Raw genomic sequence first — 23,561 nt, 5'->3', positions numbered from 1 at the left:
CTCATGCCTGCTCTGCTGGTTCATGGCTGAGCTTTTACCTCAGTGCCAATTTCTTGCAATAAACCATGAGGCCGGAATATCCAAATATCTAGTGATTATCTCGACTGGACGCAGTGACCAAGCCTCCATCCCCAAGAAGATTCACCACCCTCTGGGTGAAGAAATTCCTCCTCAGCTCAGTCCCGAGTGACCGATCCCTTACTTTGAGACCCATTTCTGGACACCTCAGCTTGGGGAAAGACATCTCTGTGGTTGCCCTCGACAAGCCCTGTAAGAAGGTTTTTAAGTTTCAATGAGATCACCTCTCATCCTTCCAACCCCAGAGTACAGGCCCAGCCAGCCTAATCTTCCATATGGGACAAATTTTGCTGTCCTCCTGCAATTGAAAGTATATCCTTCCTTTGGTAGGGAAACCTGAACAGTTCACAACATTCCAGTGTGGGCTTTACATAATTGAAGACATCTTTAATCTTGTACTCAAATCCTCCTGCAATAGCAGAGAATGCTTTCTGTACCCGCACACTAACTTTCAGTGATTTCTGTTTGAAGCTCCCTAAACACCAACAGTTTACACATAGAATTGGCCACCTCTGGGAATCTTTCTGCTCTCTGAAGTAGACTTCAGGATCTCTTACGATTCTCACACAGCAGCCAGGGAACCTTACCCGGAAGATGACGCCTCTACCGCTGCATTGAGAGAGCACTGTCCGCACTGGGCGAGCAGCCGCTCTGCACCGATAGAATGCCGCATTCTCAGGGGTGCTGCTTAAGAATCATCCGGAGAGTCACAGGGAGATACAGCACGGAAGCACTCTGGGTCTGCTCTTAGGTGACTTGGCCTTGAAGAGGGTGTGGAGGTGGGGGTTAGTGGAGTGGCCCCAGGGCTGGGGACTGGAGAGATGGGTTATTCTCTGCACAGCAGAAGTGGTTAAGGGGAACTTAGTGGAGGTGTTCAAGATCAGGGAGAATGAAGTATTCCCAGTGGTGGAACGCTGGCGTTCCCGGTGACACGGAGGAAAGGGATCAGCAGAGAGGACGGATGGGGCGCAGAAGAAGAAGAATTTTCTGCTCTTGGACAGGTACATGGACAGGAGAAGCTCAGAGGGATATGGGCCAAACACAGGCAAATAGGACCAGCTTAGATGGGCATCTTGGTCAGCATGGACGAGTTGGACCGAAGGGCCCATTTCCATGCTGTATGACTGTGACTTATAATGATTAACACTGGCAGTGAGAACAGAAAGTTCTGTTCTGTGAGCTCAAAGGTACATATGTTTGTTTGAAGGGCAGTGACACAGAGAACACAGAGGGATCAATAACATTAAATGTCACTTCAGGAGCACTCTGTAAAATGCTGGGCACCACCTCAGCAGAGGGTGCAAATCAATGCAACTGGACACGGCCAAAGGTTGGGTCACAGAGAGGTTACACAAACTGCTAGTTCTCCCAGGAACATGAATGGCCAAGGGTTGATTGAGATTGAGGTTCTTTGGATTTTAAAGGGATCGGATAAAGTTTAAACTTTTTCCCCTGGTGGGGAGTAGAGAACAAGGGGAATCTTAAAATTGGAACCAGGTTGTTCAGGAAGAAATCAAGGAGGTTCTTCACACAGATGGTGGAACTTCTTTCAGGTAAAGGGATTACTATTGACTCCCGTGACGATTTTGCTACACAAGAGTACTGAGTGAGACGGAGAACCAAGACGTCCCAGAGCTGGGTCAGTAATTGACCCAACCAATGGAGTGACCACCCTGAACTGTTGACACAACCCAGATCTAAGGCTACCATACAGACAGGAAGGCTACCGAGAGCTGCAGGTTGGGTCTGGTCTGAAATCTCGTCGGGATCATCAGAACAAAAGGAACAAACCGCTTGAGTGCAGAGACGTGCTTGAGCGTGCTCTTGGGCTTGGGCAGACACTTGTCCTCAGAGAAGCCCTCGTTGTCCAGCAGCTGCCGCATGGCGATGTTGGCCAGTTGCTCCATCAGCTTGAAGGTCTCGCCAATGTTGAGGAACATGGAGAGGTAGTGCTCCTGGTCTCTGGTGCTGACCTTGATGCACTCGGGGAAGAGCAGTGTGGCATTCTTCTCCAGCTGGGTCACGTCAACCCATCCGATCACCAGCTTCACTGAAACCAGAGGAGACTCATTAAACCCCGGGCCATCAGTCACTCAGTCACCACCTCCCAACAGGCAATGGGGCGACGGCTTCTGCACCACGTGCACTCACACAGACACACAACTCGTCAACCAACTCACAGCAACTGCTTTACTCTGAGCTCCTCATCCTTGTTCTCAAACACCTCCCTGGTCTCAACACTCCCTACACCCCTCCGTCCCTCCAAAATCTGCGCACCTCCAATTCCAACCTCTAGATTATCCCTGATGTTAATCGCTCCTCTGCTGATGCCTGTGCTTCAGACATCCAAGCCAGTCCTTCTGTCAAAGTGTCACGGCACGGAAACAGGCCCTTTGGCCCAACTCATCCATGTCGACTGTGTTGCCCAGTGAGCTGGTCCCCACCTGCCCGCGTTTGGTCCATAGCCCTCTAAACCCCTCCTACCCATGGACTTATCTGACGGCTTTAAATGTTGCTTAACGTGCCCGCCTCAACACTATTTCTGGCAGCTCATTCCAAAACACGCACCACCCTTTGCGTGAAGAAGCTGCCCCTGATGTCCTTTAAATCTCTCCCCTGATCTAAACCGATGCCCTCTTGTTTTTAGCTCCCCCTCCCTGGGAAAAAGACTATGTGCCCTCACCCTGTCTGTGCCCCTCACGATCTATACACCCTCTATCAGGTCACCCTCAATCTCCTATGTCCAGGGAATAAAGTCCCTCGTCTACACACACTCTCTTGTAACTTCATGGGTCAAAACCCTGGAACTGCCTCCACATCAGGTTATGTGCTATGATGTGATGCTGCTGCAAGTAAGTTTTTCTTTGTTCCGTGCACACATGTACGTGTGCACGTGACAATAAACTCAACTTTGACTTTGAACAGAACCATGGGAGCACCATCACCAGTGTTCAAGGTGACTCATCCCACTTTCTCAAGGGGTAATAAAAAATTTTATTTCTCCCACAAGTTAATTAGTGACCATTTCACATCCCATTGTCTTGGTGTCCCATGCAAGTAGAAACATCTCTCCATCTACCCCTCACAATTCTATTGCACTTCCATTTCTAATCATCCAGAGAAAAGATCACTGGTCTGTTCACCTTTCCTGTCAGGTCTCATTCAGGGGAGTAGATTTAGGACGGAGATGAGGAGAAACTGCTTCTCCCAGAGAGTCATGAATCTGTGGAATTCTCTGCCCGGGGAGGCAGCAGAGGCTACCTCATTAAATATATTTAAGACACGTTAGATAGATTTTTGCATAGTCGGGGAATTAAGGGTGATGGAGAAAAGGCAGGTAGGTGGATCTGAGTCCATGGTCAGATCAGCCATGACATTGAATGGCGGAGCAGGCTCGATGGGCCGGATGGCTGACTCCTGCTCCTATCTCTAATGGAGCTTTGACAGAATGTTTTGCACCACATTTCCACTGCAGTAACACAGAGGCCAGCACACTCCTCAGCGAGCTGTGTGACTTTGACAAAGCTTGACACGAATTAAGATAGGTTCCCTGTCTTCTGCCTGGTTTCGCGGGCTTAAGTGCACTGTTACGCAGTCACCTTGAGAGTGAGCGAGCTGGCTTCTCACCTTCCTTTCCCAGTAGGAAGGAGTAGAAACACAGGTGATTGACGCTGAGGTAAACCCATCCTTGCCAAGGGACCCTGCCCTTCCAGTAGCTACACGAGTAATAATTCACCAACTTTTCCTCTTCCGGCATTCCAAACAGCTTCCGCATCTTCAATTCCGCTTCCTTGAACTTTCCGGAATCCTCCTCCTCTTTTGCTTCCTGGTTCTTGTTTTCCTCTGCAAGGATTCCCTGAAACAGAAAACGGGTAGCAGATGCCACAGGGAATGTGACCGAGTGTGTAAGGTGTGGAGGTATCCATCGTATGGCTCCTCCCTTCCCTTCCCATCCCAGATCTCTCCATCTCAGGGGACAGGCTAGCCACAGACACCAATTACAAGCCCACAGACACCCACAGCCATCTCAACCATGAGGGATCTATTTCAATCTCCCAGTTCCTCCATCTCCATTGTGTTTGCTACAGTGACAACACTTCCCTCTGAGATGTCCCTCCTTCCTGAACTGTGGCTTCCCCTCCACCACAGTGGACAGAGCCTTCATCACACCTCATCTGTTTCCCTCACCGCTTCCCCTCCAGGGCAGAGCAAGGGCACAGGTCTGCTGGTCCTCACCTTCCACCCTACCAGCCTCCACATCCAACAAGGTATCCTTTGCAGCTTCCCTCAAAGACACACGTTCTCCTCCCCTCCACTTTCAGCTTTCCGAAGGGACTGTTCTCTGTGCCACTCTCTGGTCTATTCCTCTATCCCCTAACCACCACTCTCCCCTTACACCACTTTCCCAAGCAACAGCAGGCAATCGATGTCCACCCACAGTCCAGAGACCCCAACAATCCTTCCCAGTGAAGCAGTGATTCACTTGCACTCCCTTCCAATCCAGTGTACTGCACTCCGTGTTCACAATGCAGCCTCCTCTACACTGGACAAGCCTAACACACGGTGGGTGATTGCTTTACAGAGCTCCTGCACTCAGTCCTCAGGAGTGACTGAGCTTCCCGTTCCAGCCACTTTAGTTCCCCGTCCCACTCTGACCTATCAGTCTGTGACCTCCTGCACGGTTACAGTGAGGTGCAATACAAACACCTCACCTTCTTCTGTCTGACTCATTGCAGCCTTGCAGCCCATCCACCCGGGTCATTCTCTCTCCTCTCCTCTTCCATCAGGCAGAAGGTACAGGAGTCTGAGGGCACGTACCACCAGACTCAAGGACAGCTTCTACCCCACTGTGATAAGACTATTGAATGGTTCCCTTATACAATGAGATGGACTCTGACCTCACGATCTACCTTGTTGTGATCTTGCACCTTATTGCACTGCACTTTCTCTGTAGCTGTGACACTTTACTCTGTACTGTTATTGTTTTTACCTGTACCACCTCAATGCTCTCTGTACTAACTCAAATGTAACTGCACTGTGTAATGAATTGACCTGTACGATCGGTGTGCAAGACAAGTTTGTCACTGGACCTCGGTACAAGTGACAATAATAAACCAATACCAATCGATTTCTCCACCTTTCTGCCTGTACCAGAACCAGTCATTACTGCTGTCAGTCATCCATCAGCTCTCCTCTCTCCACTAGTATAGCCTGACCTGCCGGGCACGTCCCATAGCCCTGCCATCAGCAACACACAACACAGATAAAGAAGGATAATCACCTCTAACTGCCCCATGTGACCTGGTCTCTCCCTATCGCAGATATTTCCTTTCTCCTATCTGTCGCTCCCTTCACTGCAACTTAAAACTTACTGTGTTTATCTCTATCCCAGTTCTGGTAAAGGCTCTCCAACCTGAAACATTAACTCCGTCTCTCTCTTCACAGACGCTGCCTGACCTGCCGTGTTTTTCCAACATTTTCTGTATTTATCTCAGATTTCCAGCATCTGCAGTTTTGTGTTTACAGCCAGCTTCCCAAAACAACCGCAGGCAATGCCCTTCCCCACTGAGCCAGTCCTGGGCAGAGAAGATAATCCAATTTCACGGCCGCTCACTGTTTTGTCACTGACCTGGATTTTGCCCTTGACAAACGTCGTCACATCCTCTTCGTTCTCGAAGACGGACAGCGTCTGCAGGAGATTCGCCTCCAGCCACTCCCAGTGCTTTGTGATTTCCTTCCTGGAGCTGCCTAATCCGTCAGACAACGCAGAGAGGATTCAAATTAATTATCCTGAACAACAACCAAATGTTACGGACGGCAAAGTGGTGCAGCGGGTAGTACTGCTGCCTCACAGCTCCAGTGACCTGGTTCAATGTCCACCATGGCCATCTGGAGCTCCCACTTGCAGCCACTTTAATCCCCTCCTCATTCCCACACCGACCTGTGTGTCCTCAGCCTCCTCCACTGCCGTGGTGAGGCCAAACACAAACTCGAGGAACAGCCCCTCATATTCCCCCCGGGGAGTCTACACCCCGACGGCACGGACATTGAATTCTCCAACTACAGGTAATCTGCTCCCCCTCTGTCCCTTTCTCCTCTCCCCCTGATCTACCCAGCCCCCAGCACCCTGTTCCTTCCCCCCCCCACCCACTGCATCTGCCCGTCACCCACACACCCCTCCCACTGGGTCCCCTCCCCCCCACTGTTCCCATCTGCCCTCCCCACCTCCCTTATTTGTTTCCAGGCTCCACCTTCCTCTCCCATCAGATCCCACCATCTGCAGCCCTCTGTCACCTCCACCTGTCCCCTCCCAGCCTCTGTCGCTGTTCCCACCCTCCCCTCCCCCATCTACCGATCCCCCCCCCCCCTCCTCACCAGGATCTACCCATCACCTGCCAGCTCTTTCCCCGTCCCTTCCCCTCACCCCCCCTTATACCGGCCATCTCCCCTGTACTCGTTCAGTCCAGATGGAGGGTCTCACCCCGTAACGGCGACTGTCCATTTGCCTCCAGATGCTGCCTGACCAACTGAGTTTCTCCAGCATTTTGACTTTTGATCTCAATTATCTCATTCCTTCACCCTACATTCCAGAGAGCTCTGCAACGTGAGCTGAGCTAATTTATGAATAAAATCCCAAGTTCACTTTCCATATAATGCACCTCTCCGTGGTTACGGGGCCTTTAGTTCAGACCCTGCAATAGCCAGGCTCTGTTCCCACTTGGTCTTACCACACGCAATGTTCCAGTACACCTGAGAGTCCTGGGTCTGATGCAGGATCCTGTACGGGGCAACACGTGCACTCGAGTCCAACACAACGTCCAGCGTCCCCACCAGAAGTCCTGTTGGGGGAAGGAAGGTGATCAGTGACCCAGGAGAACGGGATGTTACCTGGAACGGAGGGTTGTGGTTATCAGGAGAGATCGGAGAGGTTAGGTTTGTTCTCAGTGGAGGCGGCTGAGGGTTGACCTTAGAGTTTATAAAGTTATAAGGGGCGTAGATAGGAGAAAGAGGGTCTTTTTCCCAGGGTAGGAGAGTTTAGAGGGCACAGGTGAGAGGAGGTCACAGGGCTAAGTGTTTCACACAGAGGGTGGTGGGTGTATGGAACAAGCTGCCAGAGGAAGTGGTAGAGGCAGATATAATGACAGTGTTTAAAAGGCATTTGGACAGGTACAAGGATAAATTGGTATTGGTTTATTATTGTCACATGTACTGAGGTACAGAGAAAAACTTGTCTTGCATACCGTTCATACAGATCATTTCATTACACAGTGCATTGAGGTAGTACAGGGTAAAACAACAACAGAATGCAGGGTAAAGTGTTACAGAGAAAGTACAGTGTAGGCAGACAATAAGGTACAAGGCCATAAACGAGGTAGATTGTGAGGTCAAGAGTCCATCTTATCGTACTAGGGGACTGTTCAATAGTTTTATAACAGCGGGATAGAAGCTGTCCTTGAGCCTGGTGGTACGTGCTTTCAGGCTTTTGTATCTTCTGCCCGATGGGAAGGGGGGAGAAGAGAGAATGTCCGGGGAAAGGAGATAGGAAAGGTGCAGAGGGATGTGGGCCAAACGTCGGCAAATGGGAGCGCCACACCGTGGGAGGGGCCTCCTTCTGCATGAGACACAAAAATCACAACACTGGGTGTCTTCTCCGTTTCTCGCACCACCAACAGCGTTGTCTGTTTTTAGTTCAGATCGTCACCACCTACTGTGGTTTCCTCATTATCTCGTCATTTACACTGCTCTGTGGGAACTTGCTGTGCATAGATAGTCAGCTGTGCTTTCTGTATTTTGACCACAATCATCGACTGTCCCACAGTCATGGAAAGTGTGGTCAAAATACTCGCCTTTCCTCAGTCAACATCATAAGTTATCACACCCCAGACTAACTGAGTCACAAGTCTTCAAAATACTCGCCTTTCCTCAGTCAACATCATAAGTTATCACACCCCAGACTAACTGAGTCACAAGTCTTGTGACCATTACTGCACAGCATGACAGCCCGTTTCCACAGAAACACTGCAAAAGGAACTCATTGTAAGAAGGACTGCCACAGGGTAAACACAAGTGCAGCTTTCATCGTGGCTTGGCTCAGTGAAGAATCTGAGAGATTTGGACGAAATGGGATTGAGTTTCAAAACAGGAGAAACCCTTCATTCCCCAAGTTATCGGGGACACTGACACTGGGAGGGTCCAGCCTAGGGAACTCCCAACATGGTCAAGGAGAGGCCTGCTGGAAGTCTCTGAGACCATGAAAGGTTAGATAGGTGTCGGGAAAATCTTTCCACTTGGGCTGTGTCCAGAACTTGGCAAATTAACATCAGACAGTCATCAATAAATCCATTTGGGAATTCAGGAACCTCAGGAGTGGGCAGGATGTGGAACTCGCTACCACAGGGATCCACTGAGGCACAGAGCCAAGAAATTCTACAGTGGTTCCACTTCATCAGGAGTTTGAGGAGATTCGGTCTGTCACCAAAGGCTCTTGCGAATTTCTACAGATGTACGGTGGGGAGCATTCTGACTGGTTGCATCACTGCCTGGTATGGAGGCTCCAATGCACAGGATCGCAAGAGGCTACAGAGGGTTGTAGACTCAGCCAGCTCCATCACAGGCACAACCCTCCCCACCATCCAGGACATCTTCAAGAGGCGGTGCCTCAAGAAGGTGGCATCCATCATCAAGGATCCTCACCACCCAGGATATGCCCTTTTCATTTTACTACCATTGGGGAGGAGATACAGGAGCCTGAAGACCCACACTCAATGATCCAGGAACAGCTTCTTCCCCTCAGCCATCAGATTTCTGAACGGTCCATGAACCCATGAACACTCCCTCGTTATTCCTCTTTTGCACTATTTATTTTTGTAACTTATAGTCATCTTTCTGTCTTGCACTATACCGCTGCCGCAAAACAACACATTTCATGACATATGTCAGTGATAATAAACCTGATTCTGATTCCAATCAAAAAACAAAACTGCAGACACTGGAAACCTGAAATCAAACTGGAAACACTCAGTGAATCAGACAGCATCTGAAAGAGAAACAATCAGGTCGTTTCATCAGAACTGGGAAACAAGCTTCTCTCATTCCCAGTTCTGATGAAGGGCCCCAGACCGGAGACGTTAACTCTTCCCCTCTCCACAGATACTGCCTGACCTGCTGAGTGGTCCCAACATTTCTTCTTTCTGTGGCAGAGGGACATTTATGGGAATCTGGATAAACAGGAGGTTGAGGGAAGTTGAAGGATGTGGTGGGAGAGGAGGTAGAATGGGGACAGGTGGCAAGGGTGGCAATTAAAAACACTGGCACAGTGTCACAGAGATGTACAGCAGGGAAACAGGCCCTTCGGCCCACCCAGTCCCTGCTGACCACCAACCACCCATTTACACCAATCCCATTTTATTCCTATCAACTCTCCCCCGATTCTACCCCTCCCTCACCCACACATGGGGGCCAATTTACAGTGGCCAATTAACCCACTTACCCACACGTCTTTGGGATGTGGGAGGGAACTGGAGCACCAGGGAGAGTGTGCAGGCTTCACACAGACCAGAGGTTGGGATTGAACCTGGATCCCTGGAGCTGTGAGGCAGCGGCACTACCCGCTGAGCCACTGTGCTGCCCTGGAGGTTTTGCCCTCTGATCGTGCCCAAAGAGATCAAGTGACTGTCTGTGCAGGCAGATGATCCAGACAGGCAGATGATCCACTGTATCAGGGACGGGGAGTTCCGCCAACAATCCTCTCCCACACAGACACTTGCCTCCATCCCTACAGAAGACCCTGTCCTCCTTACTGTAACTGCTTTTGCAGGATCTGGACGTCACTGGCAACACGAGCGATTATCAGCCATCCCCAACAGCCCCCCGAGAAGGTGTGGGGTGAGCCATCTGCTTGAACGGTTGCAGTCCCTCTGGGGAAGGTGCTCCCACACAGCTGGTGGGGAGGGAGTCCCAGGGTTTAGACCCGGCAGAGATTAAGAACCGGTGATAGTTTCCAAGCCAGGAAGGTGCGTGGCTTGGAGGGGAATTTGCAGGTGGTGATGCTGCCCTGTGCCTCCTCCCCTTGCCCAGGGAATTATCAACCAAAGACACAAACACTGGGCCAACTTCTATCGATGTACCACAGAAAGCATCCTATCCGGATGCATCACGGCTTGGTACAGCAACTGCTCTGCCCAGGACCGCAAGAAACTGCAGAGAGTTGTGGACACAGCCCAGCGCATCACGGACACCAGCCTCCCCTCCTTGGACTCTTGTCTTTACCTCTCGTTGTCTTGGTGAAGCAGCCAGCATAATCAAAGCCCCCACCCACCAGGGTCATTCTCTCTTCTCTCCTCTTCCATCAGGTAGAAGATACAGGAGCCTGAGGGCACGTACCACCAGACTTAAGGACAGCTTCTACCCCACTGTGATAAGACTATTGAACGGTTCCCTTATACAATAAGATGGACTCTGACCTCACGATCTACCTTGTGGTGACCTTGCACCGTATTGAACTGCACTTTCTCTGTAGCTGTGACACTTTACTCTGTACTGTTACTGTTTTTACCTGCACTACATCAATGCACTCTGTACTAACTCAATGTAACTGCACTGTGTAATGAATTGACCTGTACGATCTGTATGCGAGACAAGTTTTTCGCTGTACCTTGGTACAAGTGACAATAATAAACCAATACCAACGCCAAATTCAATAAAGCTCTCCACTTGGAGATCGTTCGTTCAGATTTCTGAAGTAGACTGTCAGCATTTGCTGTTTAAAGAAACTATTTCAAACTTGCAGCTTCCCAAGTACTCTCATCATTTACACCTTTCCCCTCTCAGCTGCCCCAGGACTAAGTGCTCAGCCGAGAGCTGGTTACCCTGAGCTGCCCGTGTCCTGCCTCTTTAATTCACCTGCCCAGCGTGACTCGTCCCTGCCCTCCTGCACTGTCACAGTGAGGACCAAGTTCTCCATTTTCCCCAGGGTAGAAATGTCAAGTACTGGAGGACATGCTTTTTTATGAGAGGAGGGAGGTTTAAAGGAGATATGCGGGGCAAGCTTTTCTCCCCTACACAGCGAGTGGTGGCGGGTGCCTGGAACGCACTGCCAGGGGTGGTGGTGGAGGCAGCTACGACCGTGGTCAGGCACATGAATATGCAGCGAATGGAGGGATGTGGATTATGTACAGACAGAAGAGATTTAGTTTAATTCAACAATAGCATTCAACACCAGCACTGTGGGCCAAAGGGCCTGTTCTTGTGTTGTACTGTTCAGTGTTCTCCGTTAACACAAGCTTGAGGAACAGCACCTCACCTCCCGTCTCGGCATCTTGCAGTCTTCTGCACCCAACATCGAATTAGAACCACAGAACACTACAGCACAGAAAATAGGCCATTCAGCCCTTCTAGTCTATGCTGAAATTTTACTCTACTAGTCCCATTGACCTGCACCCAGTCCATAACCCTCCAGACCTCTCCCGTCCATGTATCTATCCAATTTATTCTTAAAAGTTAAGAGTGAGCCCGCATTTAAGTCAGATGGCAGCCCATTCCACACTCCCACCACTCTGAGTGAAGAAGTTCCCCCAAACCTTTCCCCTTTCACCCTAAAGCCATGTCCTCTCGTACTTACCTCTCCTAATCTAGGTGGAAAGAGCCTACTCACATCAACTCTGTCTATACCCCTCAATTTTGTAAACCTCTATCAAATCTCCCCTCATTCTTCTACGCTCCAAGGAATAAAGTCCTAACATGTTCAATCTTTGCCTGTACCTCAACTCCTGAAGACCCAGCAACATTCTAGTAAATCTCCTCTGCACTCTTTTAATCTTACTGATATCCTTCCTGTAGTTAGGTGACCAGAACTGCACACCAGAATTCTCCCACTTTAGGTAACTTGCTCCCTTGCGTCAGAGCTGGAGATTTCTGCCTGTCACTATCTTGGCCTTGTTTTTCTCACTGGGACGCCCCACAACCCTGCTGTTAACAACACATTACACAGAGAAGGAACCCGATCTGATCCAAATGGCACATTAGGTTAGAAAGCAAATAAAACTGCAGATTCTGGAATCTGAAACAAAAACAGAAATGCTGGAGGAACCCAGCCAGTCAACCAGGACTGAAGCAGCATCTTTGACATGAAACATTGACTGGTTTCTCTTCCCACAGATACTGCCCAGTTCTTCCAGTATTTCTGTTTTGTCTACATTAACACACTTGGTCTCACCCTATCAGGGATAGTCCCTCTGTTCTCCCCACCACCCCACCCACACCTCTCTCCCACTGAAAACTAACTTGCTCTCTTTCCCAGTTCAGATGAAGGTTCCCAAACCTGAAACGTTAACTGTTCCTCTCTCCACAGATGCTGCCTGACCTGCTGAGTGTTTCCAGTTTCTGTTTTTATCTCAGATTTATAGTTTCATTTAATTTCCACTCCCAGTCCTTGAGGGTGGAAAGTTCTGGAGAATTACAATCAGAAACACAGAAAACCTACAGCACAATTCAGGCCCTTCGGCCCACAAAGCTGTGCCGAACATGTCCCTACCTTAGAAATTACTAGGCTTACCCATAGCCCTCTATTTTTCTCAGCTCCATGTACCTATCTAACAGTCTCTTAAAAAACCCTATTGTATCCGCCTCCACCACCGTTGCCGGCAGCCCATTCCACACACTCACCGCTCTCTGAGTGAAAAACTTACCTCTGACATCTCCTCTGTACCTACTCCCCAGCACCTTAAACCTATGTCCTCTTGTGGCCACCATTTCAGCCCTGGGGAAAAGCCTCTGACTATACACACGATCAATACCTCTCATCATCTTATACACCTCTATCAGGTCTCCCCTCGTCCTCCGTCGCTCCAAGAAGAAAAGGCCGAGTTCCCTCAGCCTGCTTTCATAAGGCATGTTCTGCATTCCAGGCAGCATCCTTGTAAATCTCCTCTGCACCCTTTCGATGGCTTCCACATCCTTCCTGTAGTGAGGCGACCAGAACTGAGCACAGTACTCCAAGTGGGGTCTGACCAGGGACCTATAGAGCTGCAACATTCTCAGAGTATTACTCTTTATCCCAGATACCGGCGTCTGCCGCTGACCCTGAGGTTTTTGACCCTCCTGCCTTAGGAAGCAATCAGTTCCTACCCTGAACATTCCTCGAAATCCTACGTCTCAACAAAACCAGCTTCTGTTCTGAGAGCGAGGGTCCCTCAGCCCAATGATGTTTGGCGTTTGCTAAAGCAGCCCCACCCCTCAATCCAGCAGTCTGCCCACCGGGTCCTTTGACTGCAGACCTGGTTTGTTTTGGGTCAGGCAGGATGCGTTCTCCAATCACACAACCCTGTCTCTGTCTCCAGTCTGATCATCCTCACACCCCACGAAACCAGTGAGGGGCAAAACTCAACCAGCTCAACCCAGTCACAGATCACAATCAGTGAGGACAGGCAGCAATACCTCCGGCACGATTATTCTCAACACTGGTGCCCCACAAAGCTGCGTCCTCAGCCCTCTACTCCCTATATACTCATGACTGTGTGGCCAGATTCTGCTCTAACTCCATCTACAAGTTTGCAGGTGACACCACTGTAGTGGGCAGTTTCTCATATAACGAGGAGTCAGAGTAAAGGAAGGAGATAGAGAGCTTAGTGACATGGTGTCATGTCCACAACATTTCCCTCAATGTCAGCAAAACAAAAGAGCTGGTCCTTGACTTCAGGAAGGAGGGAGGTGCATATGCACAGCACAAGAGGGTTGAGAGCTTCATGTTCCTAGGAGTGAACATCACCAATAGCCTGTCCTGGTCCAATCACGTAGACGCCACGGCCAAGAAAGCTCACCAGAGCCTCTACTTCCTCAGGAGGTTAAAGAAATTTGGCACGTCCCCTTTGACTCTCACCAACTTTTATCGATGCCCCACAGAAAGCATCCTGTCCGGATACATCCCAGCTTGGTATGGCAACTGCTCTGCCCATGACCACAAGAAACTGCAGAGAGTTGTGGACACAGCCCAGCGCGTCACGGAAACCAGCCTCCCCTCCTTGGACTCTGTCTACACTTCTCACTGCCTCAGTAAAGCAGCCAACATAATCAAAGATCCCACTCACCCCAGACATTCCTTCTTTCTCCCTCCCTCCCATCAGGCAGAAGATACAAAAGCCTGAAAGCACGTACCACCAGGCTCAAGGACAGTTTCTATCCTGCTGTTATAAGACTATTGAACGGTTCCCTAGTACAATAAGATGGACTCTTGACCTCACGATCTACCTCATCATGGCCCTTGCACCTTATTGTCTGCCTGCACTGCATTTTCTCTCTAACTGTAACACTTTATTCTGCATTCTGTTATTGTTTTCCCTTGTACTACCTCAATGCACTGATGTGATGAAATGATCTGTATGGATGGTATGCAAAACAACGTTTGTCACTGGACCTCGGTACATGTGACAATAATAAGCCAATACCCAAAGACCAAATACTGCAGGCGACAGAAACCTTAAACTGAACAGAACGCGAGTCGCGTGCACACAACAAGGCCACGGGCCATTGGGTCAGTGCTGACCATCACCCACTCACTCACACTGATCCTACATCGACCCCTTCTTAATCTCGATACATTCTCATCAACTCCCCCGATTCTAACATTCACTGTGGCCAATTAACGCAGCGACCCATACGTCTTTGGGATGTGGGAGGAAACCGGAGCACCCGGGGGAAACCCACGTGGTCACAGGGAGAATGTGTAAACTCCACACAGACAGCACCGGAGGTCAGTGATAGAGCAACACAGGATGGATACAGGCCCTTCGGCTCAACCAGTCCATGCTGACCACGGTGCCCACCCAGCTAGTCCCAATTCCCTGCGTTCGGCCCATATCCCTCCAAGCCCCGTCCCTCCATGTACCTATCCAAGTGCTTCTTAAATGACACTGTTGTACCTGCCTCACCCACTTCCTCTGGCAGCTCGTTCCATATACTCACCACCCTCTGCAGGAAAAAGTTGCCCCTCAGGTCTCTTCTAAATCTTTCCCCTTTCACCCTAAATCTATGCTCCCTTCCCCCACCTTAATGACCTGCCCATCTCCTCTCCTCCATCCTTTATCCCATGGTCCACTGCCCTCTCCCACTGGATTCCTTCTTCTTCAGCCCTTTGCCTCTTACCCCTTTCCCCCCCACCCCCCCCTCCACTGGAAATGCCAAATTTTTTGTCTCTCTAAATCTACACCCCCTAGTTTTGGACTCCCCTACCCTAGGGAAAAGATTGTTACCCTCCACCTTATCTATGCCGCTCATAATTTTAAACACTTCCACAAGGTCACCCCCTCATTCTCCTACGTTCCAAGGATCGCACCCAGGTCTCTGGTGCTGGGAGGTAGCAGCACCGAGCTGGAATTTCTCAGCATGTCAGGCAGCCTCGGTGATGACCAGCTCTGATCCGTTATATTTGACACAACAACTTCTTTACAACAAGAGCGTCCACCACTGAAAGTTTGACTCCCAAGTGGTGACATTGGGGCTGAAGAGCAAGTCAAAGGCCAGATGCCCAATGTGACAAGGATGGTGAAAGGGTGTCGGAAAGGAGAGAGAAGGGGAATTCAGGAGGGGGATGCAGGAGGCCAGAAGTGGAGGAGCAGAGGTGTCTGAGCACCGTCCGGGTGGGGAACAGCGAGGCCGTGAGGGAATCAAGGATGAGCATTTTAAAGTTGACGTGGGGCTTAACCAGAATAGGGCAGCAAAGGTGAACACAACTCGGTGCAAGTTAGAACACAGGCAGAGTCAGAATGAGTTCAAATCATTTGGATCATTGCTGGAACCCGAATCCCAGTCTCAACCCGAAAAGGTTGACCGTCCCTCTCCCTCCACAGATGCTGCCTGACTCGCTGGGTCCCTCCAGCAGCTCAAATCATTGCGGCGCTCCCTCAGTGGACATCACGCACGTCCACACAGCCTTTAAACTGGAACGAGCAGAGAGCGAGCGGAGCGCAGATCAATGTGCAAACGCAGACCCCCGGTGCAATAGTGGGGGGGAAGCGTCAAGGAGAGGCGAAGGGCCGGTGCAGAGGGCGGGGAGCAGCTGCTGGACACGTCGGGAAGTCAGGAAACATTCCAAAAACATCCCTGCTGCTGCTGCTGCTGGAAACACAGCATTTAACCCGCAGACAGGGGTCCGATTAATTCATTAGCCATCAGAATGCAGCGGAGGCGCATGCACCGGACAGCAGAATCTGCAACAACTTCACCCCGACTCGCAGAAACGCCGAAAGATCCCAAAAAACAAAACGTTTTCGATGAAAAAACATGTATCAAAATCGAGCCCAAGTCCCGCCCAGCGCGCGTCGCCATTGGCCCGCGGCGGCGATCCTCGGGCTGTGATTGGGCGGCCGCCGCTGCCAGTCAGGTGGAGCGCTACATTCCCCGCGTTCGGGCTGCAGTGTCTCACCCGTGAGTCCGCCGCCGCGGCCGTGGCCCTTCCGCCGCTGCAGCACGAAGAAGGGGTTGGCCCGCTCGGTCACCCACAGCGCGTTGGCCAGCAGCACCTCCTCGGGGCTCAGCCACATGCTGCCCGCCGGGGAGGGGAGGGGAGGGTCGGGTCGGGTCGGCGCCGCCGGTCCCCGCCAGCTGCTCACTCCCCGGGCCGGCCGCAGTCAGCGGGGCGGAGACGCTGCAGCGCGCATGTCAGGGATGCGCACTTCAACTCAATCCCCTTCCCAATTAGTTTATCATTGTGACAGGGGGTTATCATTGCTCTGCGTCCCTGCAGATCATTGCCTGGTGCACTGGGGTGGTAGACAGAGGTGTTTCTTTATTAGTCACCCGTACATCGAAACACACAGTGAAATGCATCTTTTGCGCAGAGTTAGGAAGTTGTGGGCGTGCTGTGTTGGTGCTGGAAGCGTGGCAACACTTGCGGGCTGCCCCCAGAACGCTCTATTGCAAAAGATGCACTTCACTGTGTGTTTCGATGTACGGGTGACTAATAAAGAGATCTTATCTGAGTGTTCTGGGGGCAGCCCGCAAGTGTCGCCACGCTTCCGGCGCCAACATAGCATGCCCGCAGCTTCCTAACCCGTATGTCTTTGGAATGTGGGAGGAAACCGGAGCACCCGGAGGAAACCCACGCAGACACGGGGAGAACGTACAAACTCCTTACAGACAGCGGCCGGAATTGAACCCGGGTCGCCGGCGCTGTAATAGCGTTACGCTAACCACTACACTACCGTGCCACTCAGGAGACAAAATGATAACAGAATGCAGAATAAAGTGTTACAGTTACAGAGGAAGTGTAGTGCAGGCAGATGATAAGGCGCAAGGTCATAACTGGGTAGATTGAGAGATCAAGAGTCCATCTTATCGCACTAGGGAATCGTTCAATAGTCTTATAACAGCAGGATAGAAGCTGTCCTTGAGCCTGGTGGTACGTGCTTTCAGGCTTTTGTATCTTCTGCCCGAAGAGAGAATGTCCAGGGTGGGTGGGGTCTTTGATTATGCTGGCTGCTTTACCGAGGCAGCGGGAAGTGTAGATAGAGTCCATGGAGGGGAGGCCGGTTTCCGTGACGCGCTGGGCTGTGTCCACAACTCTCTGCAGTTTCTTGCGGTCCCGGGCAGAGCAGTTGCCATACCAAGCTGTGATACATCCAGATAGGATGCTTTCTATGGTGCATCAATAAAAATTGGTGAGAGTCAAAGGGGATGTGCCAAATTTATTTAGCCTCCTGAGGAAGTAGAGGCACTGGTGAGCTTTGTTGGCCATGGCATCTACGTGGTTGGACCAGGATAGGCTGTTGGTGATGTTCACTCCCAGGAACTTGAAGGTCTCAACCCTCTCAACCTCAGCACCATTGATGGTGTATGTACACTGTATGTAGACAGGTGTATGTACACTGCCCCCACCCCCCCCCCCCCCGCCTTCCTGAAGTCAAGAACCAGCTCATTTGTTTTGCTGACATTGTGTGTGGGGAGGGGTTGGGATTGTGTGGTGAGGATGGACTAGGGAGGCAATGGGTGGATGGAGAGGGGCCGTAACCCTCAGCTGGAGGCTGACACCAGAGATAGGCAGCTGCTGGAACCTGGAGCAACAAACCATCTGCTGGAGGAATCAGCGGGTCGAGCAGCGTCTGTGGAGGGAAAGGAATTGTCTACATTTTGTGTCAAGCCATTGACTGTCCAATTCCCTGCACAGATGCTGCCTCACCCGCTGAGCTCCTCCAGCAGATTGTCTGTTGCTCCAGCTAGCAGCCCATTTCTTCCTGGGATAGCCAGAAATTAAACAGTTTGAGTCATGGGGTTGTACAGCATGGAAACAGGCCCTTCGGCCCATCGAGAGCATGCTGACTATCAAGCACCCATTTGCAATAATCACATTTTATTCTCCCCACATTCCCAGAAAATGTTGATCTTCAAGGGGACCTGAGATCATTGTACAAGTCACTCTTAAAGCCAACCATCAGAATTGGGAGAAAAATCAAGTTTTTTTTGTCCGTTACAGAGGTGGGAGAAGGATGATTTGAACAAAAGGAATATCACCAATAGAGTGAGACCAAATAGGTTGATGTTAGAATCGTTAGAAGCTTTGTTAAAACAAGGCCCAAGCAAGCTTGAGGAACAATGCCTCACCTTCCATCTGGGCATGTTGCAGTCTTCTGGACTCAATATTAAATTCTCCAACTTTGGGTAACTCGCTCTTTCTGTCTGTATCAGAACCAACTATCTCTGTCAGTTGCCCTTCTGTGACCTTGGCTCAGTTCTTTCTCCAGTAGTACGGTCTGACCTGCTGGGCAAGTCCCATAGCCCTGCTGTTAGCAACACATAACACAGATAAAGAAGTGTAACCTGCTTCCAACTACCACATCAACCTATTTGGTCTCACTCTATTGGAGATATTCCTTTTGTTCAAATCATCCTTTCCCCACCTCCAGTTCCCCCAATTCTGACAGTCTCAGTCCCGAAACTCTAACTCCATTTCTCTTTCCACAGATGCTACCTGACCCACTGAGTGTTTCAAGCATATCCTGTTTTTATTGAACAGACATTTTAAAGATCGAGGAGTGGAAGGATGTATCATCCAGAGAGTCATGGTTGGAATCTTTTGTATTGTTAAAAAGGAGGGTTCAGAGGAGGGCAGCTTGCAAGGTAACCATGGACAGGGTTGATCCTCTGTAGAGGTGGGGACAGACTCCTCCGAATGATCATTCAGAGGAATCCATTCCCACACCGAAGTGACCAGTTCTCTCCCCAGAATGTGTGGTGTTCATTGTCAACTGGAATTAACTATGACTTGTGTACAGTTCTCTTTGAAGTTCAAGGAACCTGTGTGTTAAAGGGGATAGCGTACTAGTGTTTGTAAATAAAGAAACATTGAGTGGTATTGCTTTGTGAACTCTCCCAGGTTGAGATGGAATTCAGGAAATGATGGCACGCTTGCCTTTGTCGGTCGGGGCACTGAGTACGAGTCAGGAAGCCATGTTGCAGCTGTATAAAACTTTGGTTAGGCCACATTTGGAGTATTGTGTGCAGTTCTGGTCGCCCCATTACAGGAAGGATGCGAAGGCTTTGGAGAAGGTGCAGAAGAGGTTCACCAGGATGCTGCCTGGATTAGAGAGTATTAGCTACAAACTTGGATTGTTTTCTCTGGAGTGTTGGAGGCTGAGGGGAGAGAGGCATAGATAGGGTAGATAGTGGGAATGTCAAATATTAGAGGGCATAGGTTTAAGGTGAGAGGAAGAAAGTTTAAAGGAGATGTGCAAGACACTTTGTTTTACACAGAGGGTGGTGGGTGCCTGGAATGGTCTGCCAGGGGTGGTGGTGGAGGCAGATACAATAGCAATGTTTAAGGGGCATTTAGAGAGACACACTAATTAACAGGCAGGGGATGGACGGATATGGATCATGTGCAGGTAGATGGGATTAGTTAGATTGACATCATGGTCGGCACAGACATGGTGGGCCAAAGGGCCTGTTCCTGTGCTGTTCTATGTGCACCATATGAGGGAAGGTCACCTACATACATTGTTGAATGCCTCAGAATATTCTACGGCCACATGAGAGTCAGGTGGAGCCTTGGTTTAACATTTCATCAGGAGGAGGACACCTTCAAAGATCCCCAACATCCGGGCCGTGCCATCTTCTCGCAGCTCCCATCGGGCAGGAGGTACAGAAGCCTGAAGTCCCGCACCACCAGGTTCAGGGACAGATACTTCCCTTCAACCATTCGGTTCTTGAACCAACCGGCACAACCCTGATCACTGCAGTTTAGCAACAATATAATCACTTTACACTAAAACGGACTTTGTTGTTTTTTGTTCTAATTGTGGTCTTTCTTGTAAAAGTTGTTTAATTTATGTTTTTCTTGTGAATGCTGCTTATCTGATGCTCTGTGCCTGTGATGCTGCTGCAAGTAAGTTTTTCATTGCACCTGTGCACACACGGACTTGTGCATCTGACAATAAACTCGACTTTGACTTTGACCTCTGTCAAGGTGCCATTCCCTCAGACCTCACCGGAAGGTCAGCTAAGACTTTTGTACTTGAAACTCAAACCTTCTGACTCTGGTTCCTACCCACTGAGTCACAGCTAACATATCAATATTTAAGAGCTCACCGTGACTTGTTTTAAAAGGAAAACAGCAAATACGGTGCATTTTCTGTCCCTCAGCCTCATCCAGTACAATTCTCCACAAGGCATCCTCAGCAGGCGTTGGCTTCGTTGCTCACTCAGTGTGGGTGTGGAGCAGGTTTCAGACAGTCTCACCTCTGAAGCCACCGAAAGGTTTGCACTTTCTTCTGTGGCCATTCCAGCTGGGGTATGCAACGATCCCAGTTTTCACCTGGGCTGTTGCAGCACGTTCCCGTTGGGTTCAGGACATCACTCTTTGCACTTCCTTCTCCCACCACCAATCGCCCAATTGGGTGCTACAATGGCATGCATTTGTATAGCGTCTTTAACGTAATAAAACATCCAAGGCACAACACAGATGTGTTATCAAACAAAAAATATGACAGATACACATTAGAAGATACTGGCTGGGTGATCAAAAGCTCATTCAAGTCAGAGGCAAGTCCAGAAGAGATTCACTGTGCTTATCCCTGGCGTGAGATGGTTGTCCTGTCGCGAGTGATTAAGGACGTTGGATCTATGGAGAAGGATGAGGGACAATCTTATTGGAACAGGGTAGATGTCGAGATGTTTCCACCAGCGGGGAGTCATGAACAAGGGGGCAGAGTTATAAGGGGGTGGTCATTTAACACTGAGGTGCATAGGGATTTCTTCTCCCAGAGGGAAGTGACGAAGGCACGGAATTGTCTACCACAGGTTGCGGAGGCTGGATCATTGGGGTTTGAAAGAGGAAGGAGATATGTTTTTGAGAGATTGGAGAATTGAGGGCTAGAGGGGCTGAGGCCTGGAACAGAGTGAATGGTGGGTCAGGCTCGAGTCTGCTCCTATTGTGCTTAAGCAGCATAGAGGAGGAAAGAGAAGCAGGAATGGATGGGGAGGGACCAGGCATGAGGGCCGATGGAGTAGCGATGGAGACGTGGAGGAGGCCTGCAGTGTGGAGGTTGTGAATGTCAGAGGTTTGGATGATGCTGGAATTACAGGTGAGCAGATGGATGGATTTGAAGGTGAGGATGGAAATTTTAGCTGGACAGGGGGTCGTCGATTCATTTATCTATACAGCACGGAAACAGGCCTTTCAGCCCAACTCGTCCGTGCTGACCAAGATGCCTATCTAAACTAATCCCATTTGCGTACATTTGGCCCATATCCCACCAACCTTTTCACTTACCTGTCTAAATGTCTTTCAAACATTGTAGTTATACCCGCCTCCACCACCTCATCTGGCAGCTCGTTCCACACACCCACTGCCCTCTGCGTGGAAAACTTACCCCTCAGGTCCCCTTTAAATCTTTCCCCTCTCACCTTAAACCTGTGCCCTCTAGTTTTCCTACCCCGATTTTATAAACCTCCATAAGGTCACCCCTCAGCCTCCTTCGCTCCAGGGAAAACAGTCCCGGCCTGTCCAGCCTCTCCTTATAACTCGAGCCCTCCAGTCCCGGCAACATCCTGGTGAATCCTTTCTGCCCCCTCCCCAGCTTAATCACATTTAGGTGATTTAGTTCTGCAAGCACTGGTTATCATAGTTGGAAGATAAGGTGGGAATTGGGGAGCTTAGTGATGGAAAACATCTAACTTCTGTGGATGTCAGCCGGGTAATTGATAGAATGATCAGCTGGCAGCCATCTGACTCTGTGTCTTCCTGTGCCTGAAATAGAGCAGGATGTGACCACAAAACAGAACTGTGACACAACCACTCCAGCTGCACTTACGGTGGCTGCAGTCCAACTTTTTAATTAGAGCTTTAGCAGAAGCTTCAACATTGACTTAAATGTTTGTAAAACAACACAGGAAATGTCAGGCTGTGCGAAAAGCATTGAAGGGAGATTTATTTGAAATAAATTCACCCATGAGCTTAGTTACTGGAACAGGATGTAACCTGAACACTGATATAACACAGACAGCACATACAGGATTGGCAATGAACAATGAATGAAATGTATGCTGTTGACATACAAGGACAGAATGTCACATTGGTATGAGCTTTAATTGTCCACGTTGTCACCACTTTCCTACACATCTGCATCACAAGGTAAACAAACCAAAAACAGATTACTATTCATTTCTACAGCATTTCACATTAATTCATCAGTTGTCAGAAAGTTGAGATTTTGAGTGTCCAGTCAAAAACATGAGCTCCTTTAAACTGTCATCAAGCTCCTTTGGAATCTGCTTCTGCCTGATTATTGAACCTGATGATAACCAGCGGTTTGTTATAAAGGCCTTTTTAACGAACCATAGACATCTAAGATGCACAAGTCCACCGGTCGATTGTGTCAGTGCTGCTGTGAAAGACCTATCCAGCCTCGTCCCAGTTTGCAGTTGCTGGACTGTTGGTCATGGTACATCATGTGATGAGCTTTTCTGCATCACATCCCCACAACATGTTGTTCCACATCCCCAGCCGACATAACCAAAGACCCCACCCACCCCGGACATTCTCTCTTCTCCCCTCTCCCACCTGCAGAAGCTACAAAAGCCTGAAAGCACATCCCACCAGGCTCAAGGACGGTTTCTATCCCCCTGTTATCAGACTCTTGAATGGACTCTTGATCTCTCAATCTACCTTGTCATGGCCCTTGCACTTTATTTGTCTACCTGCACTGCACTCTCTCTGTAACCGTAACACTATAGTCTGCATTCTATATTCTTTTTACTACCTCAATATACTGATGTATGGAATGATCTGTCTGGATGGCACGCAGACAAAAGCTTTTCCCTGTATCTCGGTACATGTGACAATAATAAACCAATTACCAAAACCTTCTTCCAATCACTTAAGCAATATGCTAAGGGAGAGAGGTCCTTTCAACTGCTCTCTCTAGGCTCTTTATAACTTTACATTCTTCAAAGTTTTCCTTGTTAACTGGCATGGACTGATAATGAACTTGTGAGGA

The 23,561-nt window shown here is 49.7% G+C and overlaps 1 protein-coding gene across 1 annotated transcript in view; it reads right to left on the bottom strand.

Moving 5' to 3' along the window:
• LOC127570016 (TBC1 domain family member 9B-like) overlaps positions 1–16,708 on the bottom strand; it is a 56,872-nt gene extending 40,164 nt beyond the window's left edge. The window contains 5 exon segments of the mRNA XM_052015200.1: positions 1,870–2,128; positions 3,706–3,934; positions 5,708–5,826; positions 6,807–6,917; positions 16,496–16,708. Of these exon segments, the coding sequence (XP_051871160.1) occupies positions 1,870–2,128; positions 3,706–3,934; positions 5,708–5,826; positions 6,807–6,917; positions 16,496–16,613 (836 nt within the window). The 5' untranslated portion in view covers positions 16,614–16,708.
• Positions 16,709–23,561: the final 6,853 nt, after the last annotated feature.

The sequence above is a fragment of the Pristis pectinata genome, chromosome 4 (assembly GCF_009764475.1).
Source record: "Pristis pectinata isolate sPriPec2 chromosome 4, sPriPec2.1.pri, whole genome shotgun sequence".
NCBI classification, from domain to species: Eukaryota; Metazoa; Chordata; class Chondrichthyes; order Rhinopristiformes; family Pristidae; genus Pristis; species Pristis pectinata.
This window is presented reverse-complemented; position numbering and strand designations above follow the sequence as displayed.